Source organism: Mesitornis unicolor, unplaced genomic scaffold (genome assembly GCF_000695765.1).
Source record: "Mesitornis unicolor isolate BGI_N332 unplaced genomic scaffold, ASM69576v1 scaffold7472, whole genome shotgun sequence".
Lineage (NCBI taxonomy): Eukaryota > Metazoa > Chordata > Aves > Mesitornithiformes > Mesitornithidae > Mesitornis > Mesitornis unicolor.
In genome coordinates this window covers 57,228-81,116 of record NW_010167068.1, presented here as the reverse complement: position 1 = coordinate 81,116, position 23,889 = coordinate 57,228, and the positions used below count along the sequence as shown (strand labels likewise).

Below are 23,889 nucleotides of genomic sequence, written 5' to 3'. Positions count from 1 at the left end.
ACAAAAGTGCCCTACTCTTTTATACAGCTATGTTGCAAGGGAAAGCAGCTGCTGAAAATTGACATAAGTAAATAGCTGGACTAAGCAATTAAGACTAAGAACACAGAGCAAACTAATGTACCTAAATCCTATGAGATGGGCTTACTGTTACGTGTACAGTCAATGAGAGAAGTACGTACTTCATTTTCAATAAATTAATGATCAGGCTGAAATGAAAGGTTGAATTAAAGTAACTCATAGAAGTTCTTTGACTTTGGAATTTTGAGAGGAAAAGTAGAGTAAAAGGCATAATCAAGAGTGCAAATGCTGTGAGAAAATTGGGGAAATAGCAAGTTTTGTACAAAGTATACACAAACTGTGTTAAAACACTGGCAGCGCTCTGTATGGGCTTGAGCATTTCAACTTCTCGGCACTGTGCTTTGTGTGGATTTTAAAGGCACTGATATCCTGTTGTGAAAGCAGAACTCTTCGACACCTAGAGGTAGCCATATTACATCAACGTGCCTTATTCTTTCCTGCTACTACTACTTAATGACTCGCATATGTAAAAATAAATCCCCACTCTGTAAAAGCTTACTATCTGATGGGTTTAAGGTCTTAAGATGAATTTGCACACAGTATGTGAATTATTTGGGGAAATAAAAAGCTCTTTCTGCTTTTGTGAAATAGTTGGTAACGATGGCAATGTAAAACCCAATAGGCATCTAAACATCACATGGAATATTAGAATATTACAAGGAAAAAATTCTCCCTAGGAGATATACTATCACAGATCATTTGCCTGTATCTTTGTGGACCCTTGAATACAACTGGATACAGCATTACATTAGTAGAAGAGTTGAGATTTGAGGTCTATTCTGGTATTGCTTACAGAAGGAAACTAAAGATCATAAGGATGTTGTTAAAACCTGCGAGATGTACAATTGCTACTTAAGCTGTTAAATTATTCTTCAATTATATTTAAATATTTTGTACTATTGCCACAGACCAGTCACAGTGGGAAAGTACACAATGTTGAACTGCAAGTGAGTTTTCAATTGGGAAAACAACCGAACCATTAAGTGTGCAAGCATGAAACAAAATTTCCTTCCCAAAGTACTGTTAAAAACCTGTATAGAATAGTTCTGCTCTGCTAGAGCGCTACAGACAACAGACTGGGTCCTAAGACTGTTACAGAAGTTTACGATTATTTTAAACAAAGGATGAATTTTTACTGGAATCAGTGCCATGCGAATGCTGAGCTATCCACTTCTACAACTCCCTTTCAAAATGTCTTCAGAAGAGCAAGTCCTTCAAAGCGGCAGTCTGAATCTTATTTCTTGCTTAGTCTGTAGATGTGCTTGGAAGACACTTGAGAACACTTAACTTACCCATTTTATACCATTGTTTGGTATGACAGTTTGCCAAGACATTAATCATTCACTGTTCTTCCAGAATGCACAAGCAGATCTCACTTTAGGATAATGTATTTGGTTTGTGAAGACACTTCAAATGTTCTCTCCTTTTGTCGTATGAATCAAACCCATCAATCTGATGGGATCATCATGAATGGCTTCTACATTTGCTGTGTTTTCAGCAGCCAGCTGCTCACTATTGAGGTAAATGCTAACTTTGGAAGCCATCATGGTGGGGTTAGATGATCTTTCTTCTTCATCTTCCTCTAATGAAGGGTCTTTCTTTCTCCTTGCTTTTCTGCGTTTTCCCTTGATGCTGTGATCAAGCGAGGCATAACACATCTGATTAGCAGGCTCCACCTAGAAGGAAATTGATTGGATATTTACCATTCAGTAGCTATGCTTGCTTTATAATTGTGTCTAAGACTTTGAGTAAGTCTACACTGTGATCATAATAGTGGCTGAAGTTTACCCAGACTGGCTGTAAATTAACTCATTAAAAGCACAAATGATTAAGCTGTGGTGGCACAGAAAATAGATCAACATAACCTCGTTGTTAATGATTCATGTTCTTAGGATAGTGGCAGTAAGGAAAAATTTGTCAGAGTGTTATTGGAAATATTCTTTGTGGGAATGACAGTAGAGTGTATAATCAGCCCAAGTTCTTTGGGGTGCAAAACATTTTAATCTGTTTTTCTTCCTACTTTTTTAAGTAGAATCCAGTTATTAGCAACATTTTTTCACAGGTTTTGCCTGTGCAGAAAACCAAAGATGGGTTCTTATCTCTATATACTGTCTCTTATCCAGCGCACAATGTATGCTTTGTATGTCTTTCCCCCGCCTCTCTGTTTTTAAAGCCAAATTGTCAAGCAATTTTGACACTGGAATTTTCTTAGATTATTCTGCTTCCATTAAGATAATGAAAACAAATGTCTAGATAAAAAAGGATATTTCTACCCCTTGGAAGTATTCTGAGAGAGGCTGGAAATTGCTGCTTATGAAATACCTGGAAGTCAACTCAAGAAATTGATGCCAGGAATGCTTCAATTACAGACAAATTTCAGTTGAAACTTGCATGATTTTAGGCATCCAATTATCTCATCAAAATACAAATCAATAGAAAGGCAGTTGTCTTTCATTTGTTAAAACATATAGTTTTTGTGCTGGACAGGAGAAAGCCAGTCAAACTCACTATTATCATGTGATGCAGCTTGTGTTTTCACTTGGTTTATGTCCAAATTAAATAAAACTAGTTATTTACATAAGTCATAGCAGTAGATGCAGGTTTAATTCAGCCTGATCCACATCCTTGTGACTGAGCTTTACCATGCCATATGGATGGAAATGAGCTGTCTATAATTCTCCTGCTCTTTCATTAATGACCCAGATTGAATGAAGGGTCAAGTCTGTGCCTAAATTCCATGATGAACTGAGGCATCAATGCATGGTAATTTTTGTGATGAGCAGTGTGGAGATTTTTGTTATATATTGTCATGGGATAAACACAGAACTCTGAGACAGACTACATTACCCTAATTCAGAAATCCAGAATTAAAATTAAAGATACCTGTAGCTGGTTAACTGGCCTCTGAGGCTGGGACTTCATCTGCTCGTAACAACATTCCTCTATAATTTATCAAAGTAGAAAAATGTTTTAGTTAAGACACGCTTTTGAGTCTTAAAAGATCAAATCAACAGATCCTCCCTGTCACAGAACAATCTCCCCCCAGTTTACTTTGGCAGAAGTTTGTTTACTTTTGAAATCATACACAGATCTCTTCCTCTATTTATAGAGGGACAGCTAAGAAATTCAGATGCACATACTATGAAAATGAAAACCATTTTCTGTTCATATGGATGGGAAGTTTCTCATCCTTTTAGACTGCTAGGAGGACATCTTGCAATTAGGGAGTAACCACATATTGATGGATTTTTCAGCATAGGCAATCTTTGCTTTGGCTGCGAAAGAGGCTGTGAGTTGCAGCAGCTGATGGTTATATTCTATCCATGACACTTCTTTCAGTTTTCTTTAAATTTGGTGCAAGTTATTTTCTCATGTTAGCCACTAGTAAAACAGATTACGTCCTTACAGGTTTCATGCTTTTGTAGTGTCAGTGCATTTGGATGTTGGCTTCGTTAAATTTATGGGAACCCCATATGAAAAAGTTGCATTTGGGGTTTTTTCTCCCCTGTTCAAGTACTGTAGTTCAGTTTTGCTTAACCTCAAATAAGGCTAGCAAAACAGTTGTCTTCATGTTACTTAAACACTGTTTTAATGCCATGAGGGCTTCAAGAAACATACCTTCAGGGGACCTAGCTCTAGCTGCAGATGTATGATGTTATTGCCTTTAATGTGGTAGCTCTCTGGCCAGGATTATTAACTTCAGCCCAGAAAAGCAGAGGAATGCTGTGTCTGCCCACCATTCAGCCACTAAGGTTGTTTTCAGCATATTGTCAACATCACTGATGAGCTGTGTTTAGCCACAGCAGAGAACTGGTATGTTTGTTGCTGTCAGCTTCTGTGGGAGCATTGACTTTGGGCAATTAGCAGTATTGTGTGTTAAATTGCTTTAGTGCACATGGGTCAAGCTATTATTTCAATCAGTGCAGTTTTACATGTAAAAGAGCTCTTGTTTTTGATATATTTGGCTGAACAGGACCATTTGGACTGTAAAAAATCAAATTCAGCATGAGATCTGGTGTTACAAATTGTAGTGCAGTATGATGGTTTGCAGTTCTATCCCAAATAGGCATTGGTACAATAATTGAAAAAGGCTGATTCTCAAGCTTGCCATTTGAGAAATACAAAGTGTTGGTCAGTCAGCTTTTAAACATACATTTATTACAGCCTCTGAACAGACACATGTTCTTAAAGTGAACATTACCTAAAATATCTTGATTGAGGTTGCCATAAACTGGGTCATCTTCTGTGTAATAGTCATCATAACTAGAAGGGGAATGGAAAATATTTTAATTAACAGAATATGCCTTATTTAGGACACCACTATTCTACTCTAAACATTTTACACACATGTAGCAATAACAGATTGTAAGTGGTCTGTAAAACAACACCAAAAATAGCAAGGAGGATCGGAGGAACAGAAATACCAGTTTTGCAGAAGGAGAAGAAATGGCAATGTCCATATTCTGAAGAGAGATTAGCCAAGAATTATCTAGCCAAGGATTCCTATAACTTAGTCAACTATAAAGCTAATCTCAAGAATTACTGTTCGATATAGTTCTAGAAATAGTAATGATCACTGAAAGGAATCCAGTTAATGTCCTCTGAGACCACTTTGCAATACAAACTAAAGCACTAAATGAGTTTTTGGGGAGGTTTTCTTAAAAAGTCCACTCTTGATTCAACTAAAATACTTAAGTGAACAAAACTAGAGAAGACCAAAGCAAAGCTCATCTTGGGATATTTCATGGTATTCTATGTTTCATTACCTGGTATTTCTTTAAAAAGTTTTAAAGCATGTTTGTAAAGATGATAATTGTTAATGGGATCACTGTGTAAACTTAGTCCTGTTGCATCCTTATACTATGACTCATTGAGGGAGTGAAGCAATGCATCAAACACCATTTTTCAGTGGTATTTTTCAACTGAACAGGCAATAGTAGACCGACTTCTCAACTTCAAGTAAATTTGTAATTGAGGATTGGTTTTGGAGAACAGGAGAAGGCTTTTGTATTTTTATATCAAGGGCCTTTTATATTTGGGTTGAGACGAGACTCTTTCCATCTCTGTTTTCTAAAGTGGGATTTGTCTTTTTTAATGGAATAATAGAAACAGACTTGAAACAGATCATCCAGCAGCTATAAACAGGCTCCGTTTTATTGCTTTTGAACATCATGTGTTAAAGAAGGGTATGAAATGTAAATATGTATAAATTATTGCCCCACAAGTATTAAATATCAGACTATAATTTATCATTGTATTCTGAGAGTTCTTTGTAATTATTATAGATTCATTGAGTTTGAGGGATAGTAAATAGAGTTTTAGCTCAATATCTTGCACATCCATCAGTATATAAAGTTATCATATTAGCATGCAATTATTTAATTGTTGATAAAATTACTGGAGTACAGCTCTCCCACATGAATTTTTTGCTGTTTTCTTTGGAACACTTTTTTTCCATAACCAACCCGCTCTCCGACATTTCCTGGCAGGCTGCATGAGGTGTTGGATTTTTCCTCTATGCCATCCCTCCAAAGCCATCTGTTATTACTTATTGCTTATTTCACCCTTGCCAGAAAGAAACTTCTTTTATCCAACTTACCTTGGACTGTTGTCTTCATAGTCTCTATACATTTTAGCTGGAAAATTTGTTAAAAAAAATAAAGATAAAATGAAATGTGCTATTTTAGAACACTCAGATAACTGTCTTAATTGACATGCTTTAGATTTTACTGTAGAGAGCAAAACTGAAAGCTCTTGAGTCTCAAAATCTTCAGTTGTCTCCCTGCTTTTCTCAAATACTTTTGACTAATACAAGAAATGCTTGTGTTGTGACTCTATACTGTTGTTTCAAAGTCTGTCAGTTTACAAGACCCCAAAAACATATTGTAACAGGCAATTAATTCCTTGTTTCCTCCTCCTCCTGCTTCTACCTCATCTTTTCTCTGCCTAGAGAGATGCATTGTGTGTTTATATTACCAGGCGAAGGCTTCATTTATTTTACTAATACTATTTCTTGTATCTCTGAAAGAGAAATATCCTGTGATCCACACAGATGAAGAAATTGAAGCAGAGAGGCAATGGCTACAAGATTTATTGCTAGAGCTTGATTAATAACTCCGGAATGCCTGACTTTCAATTCCCTGCTACAGGACTCCAGAATTTACCATAGTAAGCTCTGATTCCATGAACAATGCAACATCAGCCGATCTGACCAAAACGTTGGTCAAGGTTAATTTTGAAAATGACTCTGAATTCTCATCATAGAAATGTCTGCCTAGTAGTACTACAGGACAACCCAAAAAGGCACCCTAACCCTGATCCTGTAACACTCCACCAGCTCTTTTGATATCCTGTAATAATCTAGGTTGCTTACATTTAGTGAGTTCAGTCTGTAAGCGTAGGCTTTCTGTTTATGTATCTTACGTATGTATATGCGTTTAACATGGGTGAATCCACCAGTGTTTGCCTGCCCACCCATACATGTATAGCATAGGTGCACTTTTCCCTGTATAAAGGACTTTTTTTTTCCCTGAACAGGGGTGGTGAGGATAATAACCATAGAACTATATCTACAAGTGAGGTTGCACTGGCATAATGAATCCTTTTTGAAAAATTATATTTCATTTTAACCAAACTCTGAATATTACTGTAGTCACCCTCTAACATAAATTAAACAAATCAGCTTCTAATTGTGAGTGACACGTTGGTTTAAGAGCTACATTAGGATCCCACGATGAAACGCAAATAGAACTTTTTTTTTTTCCAAAATAAACTGATTAAGAATAAAATCTGTCTGAAATCTGAAATTCAAATGAGTATTCAGGAATTTTGGGAGGAGAAAATTTTCTCAAATGTATTTTGTATTAGTGAAGCTACTAAAAATATTTTTTAAATTTAAGTGCAAATTGTAACCAGTTACATGAAAAGTACACTTAAAAAAAAGGAAATTACGGCTATAAAAAGATACTTTTAAAATGGAAATTTAGCCAGAACTAAATTCTTCACCTTGCACATGTTCTATTGGTTTGTCTGCAAAGAATGGATTTAGATAGTTGTTTTTAGCAGTGGATTGGGCAGCTACCGATCATTCTGTAATTATACCTTACTCTCCTAAAAAAAATTAAAAGTTACATCCTCTCAACTAGAATCATTCTTGCCAAAAGACAAATTTAAGATTCAAAAGAATCAATGTGCTGTCTTGAAATCTCCCAGCAGTGATAGTTTTCCCTACGGACATTTTAAACACTCAAACTCTATTCCTTGCAGAAAGGCAACATTACTTACCTTGCTTCTTTTTCATGTAGTGTGAAATATTCAGTATCAATGAAATAACCAGAGCCAAGCTCAGAAAGGCCAGAACTCCCCAGACAGAAAAATGGCAGTCCATTTCTGCAACTGAAAGAAAATAATTTTATTGATTGTTTTGTCTTTGTGGTTGATTGATTTTTCCTGTCTGTAATTCAAGCTGCTATTTTGTTGTTTACTCTGTGACAGTCGTTGCTATGCAAGCTAAATAATGAATATCAAAACCAGATGCTAAGTAATAAAAAAATAACATCAGTAAACTGTTAGCAGAACTACTGTTTCATAGCAATTCAGCCAAAGGCTGGGTTATTGGTTTGCCTGTAAAATGCAGTAAAATGCAGAAATTGCTAAAGAAAAAAGACACTTTAGTGAATAGCTTTGTCTTTAACTTACTATTTGCAGTAAATTTTTGGCTAATTTTTAGAGTTCATAAATGTAGTTCTGAAGATTAACTCAGTCAAAATAATTTACTTTACTGGCAATGTTTATGAATAATAGCTAAGGCCATCAGGCCATATAACTATCCCTGCAATAACAATCTCCGTGTTTTCTTGCATCTGCTATTAAAATAACTTACTTTACTCGCTCTCCTTCCTGAGAAAGCAGAGGATGTAGTGGCAAAGGATGAGCAGTAGCTGGGAACTGGTGAGCCCCTCAGAACTACTACAGAGAAAAACCAGAAAAGCTCCTGAAGAATCACTTAGTAAAAGGTGGGTCAACCAAACTGAACAAAGCCTCTCTCTCCATTGAATTTGCCTCTCCTTGGACTCCTGTTAGAAACACAGGAAGGAAACCACACATACCAAATGTATTTTGTAACTTCATTAATTCTTCGATTAGCTTAGCTCATACAAGTTTTCCATCACAAACCATGCTGAAGAAAATAGCCTATCTGTGGCAGTCTAATGGCCAAAATGATCAGTGTTGCTGCAAATGGCCTGTGAAACCCTTCCTTGACAGAGGGAGTGCTGAGCCAAATACATGAGTGAAACAACCTTGAATCTAGATTTTTCACTTTCCCCAGAGGCATGTTTCAAGTTCTTCTACATTTTGGGTGTTTGAAATAAAGCCTTGTCCAAAAAACTAATGAACTCCACTAATACCACAAAAAAAGTCTAGCTGGAGCAGAGCAGTCAAGGGTAGAGATTGGATGACACTGTCAGAGTGAGATCCATAATGCTTTTCCTTGGTTTTGATGCAGCTGGATTCCTTCAGGAGGCTGAGATTTTCTTTGCTTCTATTCTGAAAGCAAAGCTGAGGTAAAGGAGTTCAGAAATATACATTCCCATATTGCCGACCAGGAGTGGTGACAGTCAATAGATTTGCTCCTGCTGAGAAGGCAGTGTTTTGTTCCTTGGCTGACCAGTTCCAGCTTACCTTGGCAACTGCCTCTTATTTTGTTTCCTAATTTTTCTGGTGTTGCAAAAGCTCTTTTAGTTTTGTATTATTCCTAGCCACAGATGTTTTTATGATGATGAAGTAAGACAAGATAATCCTTGGTAGTAAAAAGTCACAAATCACATGCGCTTTTATGATGAAAGTTTCCTTCCTGATCAGAACTCTCTTTTAAAAGTAACAAAAGAAAGCAAGTAAGCCGTAACCTTTTGACAGACTTGTAACTGGCTTTTGTGCATGGTTATTTCCAGTGGCCATTTATCCTTCCTTTTAAACTAAACATCCAATTTCCATTCCTTTCTTTTCTCCTACCTGAGTTCTCCCAAAGGTATTTGAGGGTTCTCCATCACTGCAATACCACTTTTCATGTTCAGAGGCACTTTTTTGCAATGAGTTACAATCATGAGCGGAGACACCTCCTCCATGAAGCAGCTATATATTATTCCAATTCTTCAGAGTAGAAATTAAAAGAAAGGGAGCTCTCACCTTCAGAAGATGTTATTGAGCCTCATCAAGAACCTTCAGAGTTTGGAACCTGGTTACTCTACAGATAGTTGCTCAACGACATTTGCATCCTACGGAACCCTGTCCGAAACTACAAAAAGTCTGTGTCAAAGTCAAGAACTTGTAAGTCTCAAAGTAGTGACTGAATAGTAAGTTATCCTTCCTTCTCCTGTCCTTTTATCTTTTCTGAAGTGATTTATTTCCATTTTTCTTATATTTATGTCTTAATATTTTTCCTACTTTTTTTTTCAGTGACTAAAAGCAGTATTGTGGCCTAAGAGAAGGGAAGCACACATAACTTATGGAAACTACAACCCTCTGATTCATTAGAATAAAGAGAGTGAGTAGATACATCAAGTACAGCTGGAACCTAAGTTTGAACCTTTTTCTTGATACTGAGTGCTGTCATTTATCATTCTGATTCAGGAATCCTATTTTGCCCTGGTGATTCCAGAGCAGGAGGAGAACTCTTAGTTTCAAATTGTGTATTTTCAGCCCTTAAGGGAAGTGGAGGACGTAGCCAAATTTTTGATGACAATTACTTTTTTCATATTTCAACTTCTGATTAAAAATGGAATTATTATCTGGAAAATAGTAAAGGTCGGAAAACAGTTGTTTCCCTTTTCAGTTTTTTTGAAGTTTAATTTCTGCGATATTTGAGCAATCCCATTTCTCTAGGACTTTAAAAGTATTCTATTAAAACAAAAGGCTTGAAACTTGGATTTCTAATAATATGTACCAATGTTTTAAACCCCACAATCTATAGCTCTTTCTTAAGCACAGCTTAGAAAACTGCATGGGTGTCAGGAGATTAAGAAAACAGCATTTAATTTTATTCCTAGCTGAACACTAATTAGTTTATTTTTAAATTTATTTTCCACAACTCTGACTTAAAGATCTGCTTGTAATTCAGTACAATATATACAAACATACTTGTAACTTCAGGATCTTATTTTTCAATTGTTTTGTCTTTGCAATATGAGCTATTTGTTTGTTAGACAACACTAGTTGTATTTCAGTTGTACAACAGCAGTTTTTATTTACCCCGTAAAACCAAAGGAATGGTCTTGATCAGAGACATACAAGTGCCGCTCTAAGTGCTCTTTGCTTTTCTAATGTCAATTTTAAGTTAATCTTACTGTCCAGGTAAAAAATATGAAAGATTTTGATTTTATGTCTTAACTTTGCAGATATACAACTCCTAGCTCTTTCCCAGATGTTCTTGTACTACCCTTATAGTTGTTGCCAAGTGCTAGCTATCTACATACATAACTCCATTATTTAAATATTTACTACTTTGACAACAGCAGCAGTAAAAGGAAAGCTGAAAAACAATTTGTCTCTTGAGATAGCTACACCACTGTGCCTATATGTATAATAGCAGATGCAACCTGTGCCAGCTAACTGGTTGTGATAAAGACAAAAAATAAAAAAAGATGACTATGGATTAAGAGTGAAAAATAAACAGAAAGAGAAGTCTATTAGACTAATTATAGTCTGTTCTGAAATAGTGTCTTTTATTCTATTCTCTAATTTTAATTCCTAGTCAAGTAATCTACTGTCAAACATAGCAAAACCGGATTTTAATTTTTTTTTTACATATTATATATTTATTCCAAAGAACTCATAGCACTGTGTTCAGGGGCATTTGTACTCAATTGCTGTCAAATTGGATATCTTAAAAAGTTTTATCTTTGACAATAAAAGTCCTAATGAAAAATTAAGCCACTGGGAATAGCACTCCATGATTCTAACAGGATAAACTCACACTCCATCAGGGCTTTCTGCAGTAGTCTATCTGTCATGGGAAAAACCTAAGAGTGACGGTAGTGCGTTCATAAAAAATCATATTGAAGCTGTTCTTAAAGTAGTAGTCTCCCCTGTGAAAGAAGAGTTCATCGTATAACCAAAATGTTCATGAGGACAACAATTCTCATTTCATTTTTAGAAGTTGGGATATGTGAGTGGGGGAAGTACTGTATTTCATCATTATAAAGATGACAGTATTTTGAATACCTAATATCAGAATCTCTCTAGTATTAATGATACATTCCTATTCTCTTGTTCTTTCATTTTTATTTGGAAACAGTCAAACTTGGCATTGCATCCAAACAGAACATCTACCTTAGGTAATTTACTCCATCTGGATGAAGTTGGTTTTTTTCTGACTTTAACTTTAGGGTTACTTGCATCCTTTTAGCATATTTTACACTGCTGTGAACTATAGGTACTATATTCACGCAACAAAATATGAGCAAACAAAATACTTTCTAAATACATAGTTAATTGTGCTTTTTCTCTTTAGTAAATCTATTGACAACTTTCTCTCTGACAACAGAGACAAGACATGGGAATAAATAGAATTTGGTTACTTATTCTTAGGTTTTATCTTTCCAGGGGTCATTGTACTGTAATTGGAGGGGCACAGGGGGAAGAAACAAATAAAAACATAACTAAACAAACAAAAGCCTTCAAAACATTATAATCTTTTCTGGATCTATTTCTGCAAGTCAATGTTACTGGAACTCAAAAACGTGGAATTAATCACCTACTTACCTTTGGGTAAAGGGGCCAGATTTAACAATGCAAGGCTAGAAATAGGTGCTTATCCTTCTAAGAGCATAAGAACAGGTAGCACAAGTGCAAAGTTTTGTTCCTACTTGTTCTAATGTATTTTGCTTTGAGAATCCATCACGAAGGATAACAAGAAGATATCGTACTTCTATTAGTTTTTCTTACTGAGTAGGAATACGAGGTGGGGAATATAGATACCTGACTAGCAAGAACTGGGCATGCCATCTATGGCATCAACTCATCACTCGTAGAAGCAGATTAATTACTTTGGTTACTACTGGATTTAAGATGATGATCTGGAGCACAAAACAGTTTGTTTCCTGTTGTTTCTGTCTGCAGATTTGCCAAAGGCGAGACAAAATTAGCTCTTTTCTCCCTCCTTTCCAATTAAATGGTTAGATAAATAATATTCTGTACTAATGACCCTTAGAAAAAGAAACCCATTAAGAGACTGATGAATGCTTAATTAGCATTAAAGATATTTCCACCTGTGTGACGTTTTTAAGACAGGATTAATTCTCCATAAAGAATTCTTTAAACTGCAATAAATTAGTGCACAACTAGTTGCTTTGTAAGATATCAAGTTCATACTTCAGAAGGGAAGCAGCACATTGTAAAGTAAGACCTCAGCACAGTAAATATTTTAAGCACCAAAATCACACCAATGCTTAGTCTTCTTTGACAAACCTTAATTAATAAAGGTTTAAGCTGTTTATGATGACTCATTATCATAATCATCATTATTATTAATAATTTGACTTCCAGGTCCTGAGCAACCTTCTTGGAAGACTGATAATCTACCATAGCGCTTTTTTACTGCTCTTTTGTTTACAAGTTTATAATACTGAAAAGATAAGGCTTACCTGTTTTTGTTGTTTGTGGAAATACTCCCCACCCTTTTATCCAACAGGAAAGTTACATTGGCAGACGTTGGATACTCTTTTGTTTTGGACCTGGCAGCATGGATCTACCTCTAAAGTTGCCATCAATCTTAAAGGTCTCCAGTTTCGTTTTTTTTTCACATGCTTTCTTACAAACAGGAAATGTGGTTCAGGCTTTTACAACCTCACTAGCAAACTGTCGGTCTCCTTCAATGTCTGCCTCCAAGAGAGGAGGAAAATATTTATGTGTGAACTTGCATTTATTATCTACCTGTCTTGCCAGAGAAGTGCATATACAGGACTATTAGTTTTATGTTCTATGATACAAACCTACTATTGTAATATTCATATCAGATCTATACTCTAAGTCTTCCTCTTTGTTATATTGTGTTGAATTCAACAAAAGTATTTAGATACCTCTTAAACTAAATGACATAACTATTTTACCTAGGAGTGCCATTTGATTCTTTATCTCTTGAAGTTTCTAAACCAAGTCTGAAACTCCATTGCTGAGAAGAGCCTACAGTTTAGCTGGAACAGGCTTCAGAGGCATGATGCAGAAATAATACCATTGCCAGCTCTAGAAAGTCAGCTTAGGATATCATAATATGTTCCCTTTGTTCTTTTTAAAGTCTAGGAATCTGGGCCCACAATCCAGAAGAGTTGTGGAAGGAGAGAGTAAATCAGCATGTGCCTTACTGTGTGTATTTGTCTATAAAATTTAATGAAACTTGCGTGTGTTCGATTAGAGAAGCAGTTTTATTCTCAGAATCACCATAGCTTCTTCCAAAGAAAGCTTGCACTCTGAGCCCTGTCAAAGAAGCTTTCTGTTAACTTCTGAGGGTTTGGGGAAGTTTGTTTGTTTTTTTTGTAGAGCAAACGGCTTTATTTCCAATTATGCATAATTCAGAAGCGAGAAGGGTTGCTTAAGAGAAAAAGTGAATCACATTACTACATGTCTTTCTGGAATACGTACATTGAAATAGCCCTCAGTGTAGTCTAAGGAGCAATGTAAAACATTGCTCTTTGAGGAAGGATCTTATGTGAGTAAATGTCCTTTGCAGTATGTTTATTTGGGATGCTATTACTGAGGGATATTATTTTTATATTAACTACCTTAGATAAATGCTTAAGAAATAATTTACTGGATTAGCATCTTATTTGAACATGAAGAAGCATGTTAGTCTTGATTAATACAATATATCCTTCCATTTGAGTCCAAAGGTGAAATAGACTCTTAACTATGTAGAGCTTTAACATAATAAAGTGAGTTAATGAGAAGAAATATAAAAATATTGAAAATGGTGGGAATTCTTACACTTTATTCTGTTTTTTGAGGTTGTCATTATCATGATGAAAAAATGCATTAAAAGCAACACTATTTTAAAGTGGACATAACTTTGGCATTTGCCAGCAACTGAACTTTGACACCTCACGCATAAATATGGGTACAATCAAGATTTCTTATTGTTAAACCAAAAAGCATAGGTCTATCACATTTCACTGAAAACCAGAATATAGAGCTTTGAGCTCTTTTCAGTATATGATGCATTCTATGATCTGTAGTCTAAACTGTGGCTTTAAGCAGGGAAGTGATCAAGTTTTGTGGTGACTGCAACTCATATGTTTGAAAGTAAAGGGTTTGTCATGAGCCTAGGTAAGGAGGAGGTCTTGACCAGTTACAACAACTGGATTTAGTGGTCCCATGTTGTAGGCTCAAGTGAACATTAGAGCACCTGGCCATCTGATGAGAGCGTGCATCTCTAGAGAAAGCCTCTTGTTAAGAAAAAGAAGGATTCTGAATTGAGAGAGAATCTGAAGAGTGTGGGACATATGTATTGTAAAAATGGAGGCAGTTGCTTGGTTTCTCAGCTAAGAGCACGAGGAGTAGATCTGAGATCTGCAGAGGATTCAGAATTAAATGCCCTCTGCCTGAACAAGAAGCTTACAAGGAATAAACTCCTTTGGACATAATTAGGGACATAATGGAAAGGTGAACACTGAGAATGCAGCAGGGGATTTTTGGGTCTGTAGTCCTGGTGGTGTGTTAATAAAACTGCTCTCTGAGAGTAAATCATTGCACTGCTGGGTGCTTATTCTGGCGAAGTATCTCTGACTGCTTAGCTACTTATGTGATCTTTGGTAAACATATGTTGCTGGTATCTCCAAGACAAGAATCTATGTCAAATGGACATCTGACCTGGCTGGGTATAGCTCTTGCTATTTGGGTTCTTGGAGAAGGTAAATGGAGTGCTATTGAATACTGATGTGCACAAAGGTATACGAAGGAGTAAGTCTGTGCTCAAAAGGATTCAAGCAAACAGTACTGTCTGACCAAAGACTTGGATGATCAAGTAAAGCTGACTGAGAGTTTACTTGACAAAGTGAAAAAAAGAATTTATGAAGTAGTATTTTTTTGTTGTTTTATCGAAAGACAAGCAGAAGAATCCTAAAGTGGGCATGAAAAACCTCTTTACATTTGGAATGGCAGACATGCTTAGGAAGGCAGAGAGTGGATATTAATTTTTTTATTTTGGGCTTAGCTGAGTCTTTCAAAACTTGATGTTAGTGTAGAGAAAAAAAAGAATAAGCAGTACATTATGGATGTTAGGCAGTTTTTGTCTTAAAAATGCATGTTGCTATATACAGAACAAAATAATTAGAAATCCTATTAGTGTTTGTGTTAGGTACTCATGCTCTGGGAAATGGTAACTCACGCTTACCATGAAGTTCCTTAAACTTGTATGTTTACGCATTTGTGCTATATATGGAATTGCAAGGTTTGCACCCTTTTTTGAAGAAGGAGATAAGTGGCAGCAGCCAAGTATGTTAGACGTCTATATCTGATTTCTGTGATGAGATAGCAGACTGTTGCTGCAGAGCGTGGAGGTAAGGCAGTGGCTGACCAAGGAAAGAGTATAATATTGTTTGGAACCCCCAGAGGAGGTCAGCAAGTTTCCAGAAGAAGACCATTACTAGAAATTTCATATTTATAGTGCTTTTCTGTTTCTGGACGAACCTTTGAAGGATGGAACATCTTACTGTGGTTGCTTAAAAAGGTAACAATCCTTAGCAGTTCCTAGGAGTCTCTTCCAAGCCTGGAATTTTCTCTACATGACTGAAACCTCAAGGGAAAGGAATTTTCAGCCTTATTGACCTAAAAGTCACTTCAGAGTTTGTATTTTCCCTTTCCTCCACCCCAAGAAATCAAAAAGCCCTCTTGAATTCTTTCTCTTTTTTTTCAAAGAAGAAAGTCTTTGCTATGCCACTAAAAGAAGACTTCTGGGAACTGCCTTAACTGTTTCTTAGAAAAAGGGTATTAAAACTAAATATTACATTTTTCAAGTGTAGTTGAAGAAAATGCAAATTTGACAGGCAGCTGGCACAAGGCCTCAGTTAATTTGACTTAATAAACCTGCATCTCTTATTTACTTAACAAGTCAATTAGTTGAGTACATTTTTACAATGCCTGCATGTTATCAGCATGCTGTACTTTTCTAAAGACCACAGAATGCATGCATATCCTAGCTTTCTGAAGAGGAAATAAATTGCACAACTGACAACAGAATCAGGCCTCAAATGCCTACTTTCTCTATCGCTGCTCAAATGACAAATGACAAGTGGTGTAGTGGAAACCCCCTTGCAAAGAACGAAAGAGAGACTGTTTGTAGTAAAAGGTTTGAGAAGTGGAGGTATTCCTGCAAGATGTAAATTACATTTCTGCTTGAAGTGGGGATCTATTTTTAATCATGAATCTTCTAGAATTTTCTGGGGAAAGTAACTACAACAGAAACGTTTTGAGGGGAGCTCATGCTGAAATGGAGTCTGCTCTGGTTCTAATCTCACAAACATATCGGAGAAGTAGAACAACTGTTCTTTTAAGTTTAGCACGTAGCTCTTTGCTTGGATTGCAGGTGCAGACCTGGTGCTCCTTGTGTAGTGAATATAAATGAGCAACAATGCTACAGAAGAGAGGTTGGTGTAAAATAGCTGCCAGAAATTGCAGAGAGCTCTTCAGACTCCTACAGTGAAGTTTGTAGTTGGTGATAAAATAAAATATTTTTAAAAAATCAGTTGTGCATTGCAGACAAAGTCCTGAATTTCACTGTTGTACTTAAACAACTATTAAGCACAATGCTATCTCATTAACTGCCTCTGAAATTATGTCTGCTATTAAAAGCAGGATTATGGGTTTCCTGTGGGGAAACCACAGGTTTTTTTTCCGAATGCTACAAAACCTTATTATCAAGGACTGTAAAGAAAAGACTTCTTATCTTGGTAATTCTGCACTGTCAAAATTTCCATTGAAAACTAACACTGCACGCTTGTGAAGCTTTGGGTGGGGTTTTTTGTGTTGTGTGTTGAGAGATAGCTGAGCAGTCTCTGTGTGACTAGCAAAGAGAAAAAGAGAACAGATGACATTTCACCCAAAAGCTGCAGAAGTAAGGTGTCGCCTTTCCACTGACTTAAATGGATTTTATTTTCTGTTCAGACAGACTCTGTATCCTGAGAAAGATGTAATCTCTAATAGTATTTCTTTCAATAGCCACAAGAAGAATGAATTTCCTATTAAAGAGGCTGTAATTCACTTATCTGGTTTTAGAATTTTTGTAATTGTCCTTTGACACACTTATACAAAGAGTGTGGGCAAATATTTTCCCCAGGGCAGCCAAAGACCTGATCCTGCAACTATTCCTCATGATCCTCATGTGAGACACTCTAGTGAAGCCAGCAGGCCCACTCTGTGCTTGGTAGGAAGCTTGCAGCTCTATTAGCTTTGTTTGATCAAAGTGCAAGAAGAATTTGCGAGCAAGATAGTGTCCCTAAAATACTGAGCTTGTGCTTTTAGAAGTTGCACGAGACTACCATGAGCATGTCTGTGTGGCTCAGTTGAAGCTAGTGTAGAAAACTCAAACTCATGTGTATGTGGCCTGGAGCCTTGTGAAGAATCTCCCCATACAGTGCAAGTCCCTTCCTACAATGCTAAGGCTGAGCTAATAAACCTTACTCCTCAACTATGACATTACTAAAGTGATTAGGCCAATCCAGTTGTGTAGTGCATCCTTTAACCAGCGTAGCTTTCTGTTATGGTTTAAGGGTTACCAGCCTGAAAGGGAAGGACTGATGGTGTCTGTAGGATCCTGGAGGGTCAGAGATCAGTACTGTTCCCTCCCCTTTCTGGCCACAGTCTATAAAAAAAACGAGGTTTTTGCGGACTTTTCCTGGCTTCCTGGGCTGCTTCCTGTCGCATTTCAGAATGGCTGGGCCTAACTCCACGTGCTCAGCAGAATCCACCACCATCCGCTCCCAGCACCACTGCAGTCCCTGGTGACGAGTCACAGCAGTCGCAGCAGCCACGAGGCACTGCTTGGACTTTTCCACTCGGGACTACTGGGATCGGGTTTTGTATATAAATATCCTTTGTCCCTTATTAGTTCCCTTTTTTCCTTTCCCCTGTTGTTTTTTTTCATTAAACTTGTTGCAGTCTTAACTTCCAACCTTGTGCGAAGCATTTTTTTTTTTTTAAATTTTCTCTCTATTCCCTTTTGTTAATCCTCCTCCTGGGAGGGTAGGGGACAATAGAGGGAAAATCCTTCTCTCTCTCTCTGACCCTTAAACAGAGACAGGATAATTGGCGCCCAACGTGGGGCACGATTGAAAATTAATTTTTATTATTATTTTCCCCAATGAGACAAGTTGGAAGTTAATACTACAATTTCTCTCATAACTGTGCTTCTGTGAGTCCTGTTACACTTTCACAGGGGGCTTTCTCATCCATTGCTTCTAGCTAAAGTGTTTGGGTAAGAGAATGTCAGAAGATCGTCCTCTGTTGCAATGTGTTAAACTTGCTCTGCTTCGAGTGAGCTATTGCCAAATGCAATTTTGAATTAAAATAACCCTTGTTTTGAGAAATACACCTGTGCTCTAGGGAATGACTGGCATCACAGCTCATGAATTGTTTCAGACTGCTGTTTCTGCATTTGAACTTTAAGCCTTTTCCACCACTTCTCCAAGCCTGTGTTATCACAACATAGTTCATGTTGGCTCTTAACTGGACTTTGGCCTATCCCTCTTCACATAACTTGTTTACCAATACGCCAAGGTATCTCTGCAGTGCAGCTGAATGACTGCTTAGATCTAAATAGTGTGTGTGTAGGTTGAGATGAAGTTTTGAAATAATGACTGTGAAGCTAACTCTTGAAGTGGTCAGTGATGTACTGAAGTAGTGAATTTGAACTGAATCACTCAACTACTGAACCTCTCAGCTTAACAGTTGTGGTTGCACCTCTATTTAAAGTAATAACTGGTAAGCAGATAAAAGTGCTCGTCTCACCACATTCATGGCTGTTAAAACATTGTTTTCTTACTACTTCCTGTTCAGCAGCACATTTGGGCACTGCAAAGTGTGCACTAGTTTCCTTGTAGTATAACCTGTTGGTAACTTGTTAGCATTTGCAGAAAGTAAGATCACAGATGCACGGAAAAATGATTGTCTTGTCCCACAAAATGTTGTAATGCTTTGTTCTACATTGGCATGCATATTTGGCATTTCTCAGAGGCCAAAAGAAATATTATACATGTTCAAGGTGTTTTCTTTGAACATGGCATTCTTGTGTTAAAGTTTCTGCATGGAGAAGGCAAGACATGGTCTAAACTTCTCTCTATGTGATAGCTGAAAAATGCAGCCATGGACCTTTTTAGGTGTTGTGGGAAGCCTTACTCTGTCATGCACGAATGCTGCATCCTCAGTAGGAGGAAGTTTTCCCAACAGAAATGTCATGGCACATTTTGCTAAGCTTCCTCACTAACACGCTCGTATTCTCTCAGATGTATGGCATTGCTGAATAACTGGTTGGCTCTAAGCAAGGCCTGTTGTTGCTACTTCAGGTTTATAAACTAGAAGAATTAATCTGATTATTTCAGTTTTTGCTTTGTTTGTAATCTAGGGTACTATGGTCTTTCTAGTCTTGTTCTGTGCTTAATAACACTTATTTGGAGTCCATTTGACTACTAAAGAAAGGTGGTTTTCTCTTTTATGAAAATATGCTGCTTAGGAGTATTATTTGTCTTTTTTGTGTGCATACAGCTTCCTCTTCCATAGTTAATGCTTAGGAAAGAGTTATTCTATCTGCTATTATCGGTGCAAATATATTCTTGCTATGCTGCTTAGTCAGTACTTTATTTGTAGCACTGTCCAAGGTTGCAGAAATATTTGTGTGAGCAGCTTTTCTCCTTTCATAATCTAAACAAAATTACATATTACTTGAAGGTGATAGGCAATTGTGTGATTTGATTGGTATTTAGAAATTTCTGTCCAGATCCTGATTTAACTGATGAATAAAAAACGCACATCCTTCTATGTCACTACTGATGTCCATGTAGGTTTAGCTCTCTATGGCAGATATGACCAGGAGGAACAAAGACATTGTGACTGGGATGGGAGTGAATGACATCAAAGGGGTCAGCAGCTCTCTCCTTCTGTGTGAGCACTACAGAAATAGACAGCATTTCTGTCTTTAAAACTACTTGTGGGTTTAGCAGAAAGTGTGCTAAAACTATGTAGCTCATAGAATACATTTTAGGCCATGCTCTGCAGCTGCTGAAAAGAAAGGCTGTTCTAAATGGAGTTCAGAAACTTCATAGCATTCTCTTCAAGTGGAGGAGGCAGGCAGAGCAAACCATTTTCCAACCTTACCACTACCTCCCTCACAGAGAGTTGGCGTATGATAAGTAGTGGCATAGGGGGGTAGAGGAGTATAGGGAGGTGGATTGTGTGCTGTAGCCACACCTCAGTGAGGGTTGGGAGGAGAAGTATCAGCACCCCTGAAGCTTCAAAATGAAGTGAGGCAAACAAAGGAAAGGTGTTAGTGCTATTATTTGATCTTTGTGCACTGAACTTTATTTTCTTTTCAGTACGTGACTAAGTGCATGCTTAAAACTGTTTATCTTTCTGTGAGCTATCCATCCTGGATAAAGCATCGGTTTTATACCTCACTCTACCCTCTATTTGAAGTGAAACTTTGTTTTAGGAGTTATAGCACCATGATAAAATGGAGAGAAGAGACGAAAATTATTTTCTGTCATTCTTGGAAACAATTCTCCATTTTAGCTGAACAGTCACAACCTGGGTATTGCAGCTACTTGGGGAGAAAAAAAGTTGTGGTAAAGGCTGACCATTCTGGTTTGCGGCTTTCTTCTACTGAATGCTTTTATTCTGTGTTTGAAACATACGCATCATGACCTTACATCATGGGAAGGTTCACAGAGGGTCATTTAATCACACAGAGATGGCAGGTTCTGACTTGCCTGGCACCAGTTTCCTGGAGCTGTGCTACAACTCAGCAGCAGCAACAAAACTTCAGAGCACAAAGACGGAATTTTCTCCATATGTATTTAAGACTGCTTTTCTTTTAAACATTATTAACGTCCAGTATACATCAAAAATTTGCACTGGTAACACTGCTGAAAAAACATGCAGCATTTGAATATCATGCAAAACCCAGAGTTTCTTTCTCCATAGCTCAAAGGCTAAGGAGATTCTTTTAAACAAACTGTTGATAGCGTTTTTTCCAATTGAGAGAAAAGACCTCTGACTGAGGCCAGTTGTAGTTCACAAAGGTTTCTGTTTCACTGATTAGTATGTATAATTGTGCATGATTCATTCACGAATGCAACCACTTGATGCTAACTTTTTTTCTCTGCTATAATGTAGTGGAATTCTGTATGTTAATAGCCCATCGCTCAGCTTAGGCAATGCTGAAATCCAGAGAGAAGCTATACAGAAATGAATCTGTATTGAAATGCTTTTTAAGCCTTGAAAGAAAAGACTTCTTACAGGACTGTCTATCCTTGAAACATATCAAAACACTTTATAAAGTGAAATCAATAAATGCCGAGCATCACACACAGCGTGACTTACAGTCAGTTTTGATACACCTCTTACCCAGCAGCAGCTCTGTGAGACTGTTTAAAGCCATGATGGAAGGATGACATCAAATGGGGAATGCAGGTTGGCTTCTCCTGAGTAGAGCTCATAACATAAAATACACTGGAGTAACTTTTCCTCATTGTACAAACAGATCTATGGTACATCTCCAGAGTCTTGGCTCTGAATTTCTCCTGAGCATCACTATATTTGCAAGTTTAGACCTCCAATGACTTGCTGAGAGCACTAATTCACGTCTAATTAAGCACAGGAGAAATCTGGAGATTTAATGTATTTAAAGCTAAATGTGTCCGGGTTTTCAGGAAGTGCATTATACCAGGGCTTCTAAAATTCCTGGAGCGTGGGAGTTTTTATCCTACCTAGCAGGCTTGTCACCAAAATTGGGAACAGAAAAACCTCTTAACACCAATGTAGCATTAAGAAGCAGGCATTCTTTATTTGATGTCAGGTTCGAGGGGCATTATTTATTCCATCCAAGTTCACACGACTACTGGCACTTTTCTTGGCATACTTATATACAAAAGTTTCAAGATTGCATAATCTAAGTTACAATGATTGATAGCAATTTAAATATAATTATACTACATTTAAAAATCTGCTGAATCATTCTCAGATGAAACTGCACTTTCGTACAAGCCAAGGAGACACTCTTATTGTTCTTTTCACGAACTCTGAGTCTTTCTCCCATATATGGTCTTTCCTGGACCCTTTTCCTCAACTCCCTTATCTTGGTCTCAGGCGGTGTTCTGTTGGTTTATCTGCAGTCCTTCAGAATGTACTAGGATGTATCTGTGCTAGGATGTATGTGTCATAGTTTCAAAAATCATCTCCTTGAGTGAGTTCTGGTTTGAGGCCCCTTAAAACAGGCACATGTTTTATAGCGTAAGTATCAACTCAGTAATAGTTCCCTGTGGTTATAGAGAGCCTGACAAAGTAACTATGAAATACTACCCATCCTTCTTGCTTTGGTGCTAGCATTTTTAAAGATTCCATAGCAATAATTTAGATGGTTAAATTTTAAGTTTGGAGAAGCAAATTAGGGGAGCAGAGCACTATTACAAGGAATTTCACTAGCAAGCAGTACTCACGGTACCATCCTTGTATGTCTTTGCTTGCTTGATGTGACACCTGTCACTTTGGCCATCCTAGTTCTGAGGTGGGACAGGGACTCCTGCCTGGGTCTGCATAGTTTGCTATGGGCAGGCTACATTTTGAGCACTGTTTTTCCTGATATGACCTGCCTCTCTAGCTGCTATGCAGGGCTGGAGCATTTCTCCTTCATGAGGTAAAGGATGCTTGTGATGGGAGACAACTGGGCAAGGTTGTCTTACCCCATATGAGAGACTTGATAACAGGAGAAAGAACAGTCTTGTTTCCATGCATAAGCCTTTAGCAGGATGTCACTGATGTCTTCCATTAGGAGGCAGAGGGGAGGGCATCCAAATCTTTGAAACTTAGAAAATACTAGCCAAGTAGTGAGATGTCACCTATGTAATGAATACTTCTTAGAGTGTACTAGTTTCTTCAGTGATCGGAGAGATCCTATATTAGTGTACTGCAAGGTTATTTTGTACAGTTTAGCCATATCCCTTCCTCCCCTCATGAGTACACTGCGGCTGGCAATTAATTCGCAGCTGCCTTGCTACAGCTTAGAGGGGAAGATGTTTGTTATCCTGGAGTGGGATCAATAACTATGTTGCTTTATTTACAATGTCTGTGATTTCTGGCAAGTGTAAGGACTTTTCTGCTATCTTAACCCAAACTATGATTTAATTAGAGGATTTTTAAATGGTCAATACAGCCATCTGTCCTGTGCAAAGACTCTTATGATGAAAAGCTGAGCAGCCAGAACTTCAGATCCTTCCAGAAGACATGGGTGTTAATTCCGAGAGCTCTTCAAGCTCTTTCTTTTCAAGAACTGCTGTGTTCTGTCCTCCTCTTTCTGCTTTTAAGCACAGAACCAGACCCATGCCCTCAGCAGGAGCTAGAGTCTTTTCCCAGTGTCAGTAGATTGTTGCATCCTCCTTTGTTTCCATTTCCTCCTCCCATCTCTGTTCAAAGGGTGGCTTATCTTGAGAAAGCAGAGCATGGAATGAAACCAAACTAATATATAGGCACAGTAAATGTCAGGCCAAGATACATAATTCAGTCTACTACAGTGGGGTGGCATTTCTCAGACAGATGTTTAAGGTACAGAAAGGAATT

At 37.4% G+C, this 23,889-nt stretch overlaps 1 protein-coding gene across 1 annotated transcript; it reads right to left on the bottom strand.

The window, feature by feature from the left end:
* Nucleotides 1-1,487: 1,487 nt before the first annotated feature.
* Nucleotides 1,488-7,465, bottom strand: LOC104536027 (T-cell receptor-associated transmembrane adapter 1). Its single transcript, XM_010178544.1, has 6 exons — nt 7,363-7,465; nt 5,780-5,782; nt 5,678-5,714; nt 4,280-4,341; nt 2,962-3,020; nt 1,488-1,754 (listed from the first exon to the last, which is right to left on the bottom strand). Exons 1-6 carry the CDS (start codon nt 7,463-7,465, stop codon nt 1,488-1,490), a joined length of 531 nt encoding a protein of 176 aa, XP_010176846.1.
* Between the last annotated feature and the right edge of the window lie 16,424 nt (nt 7,466-23,889).

Excerpts from the sequence above, each read along its gene's own strand:
- LOC104536027 (XM_010178544.1), bottom strand. The coding sequence starts at position 7,465 with ATGGACTGCCATTTTTCTGTCTGGGGAGTTCTGGCCTTTCTGAGCTTG. Across the intron at positions 4,342-5,677 it reads TATGAAGACAACAGTCCAAG|TTATGATGACTATTACACAG; the intron begins GTAAGTTGGATA and ends TTCCCCTTCTAG. Across the intron at positions 3,021-4,279 it reads CCTCAATCAAGATATTTTAG|AGGAATGTTGTTACGAGCAG; the intron begins GTAATGTTCACT and ends GATAAATTATAG.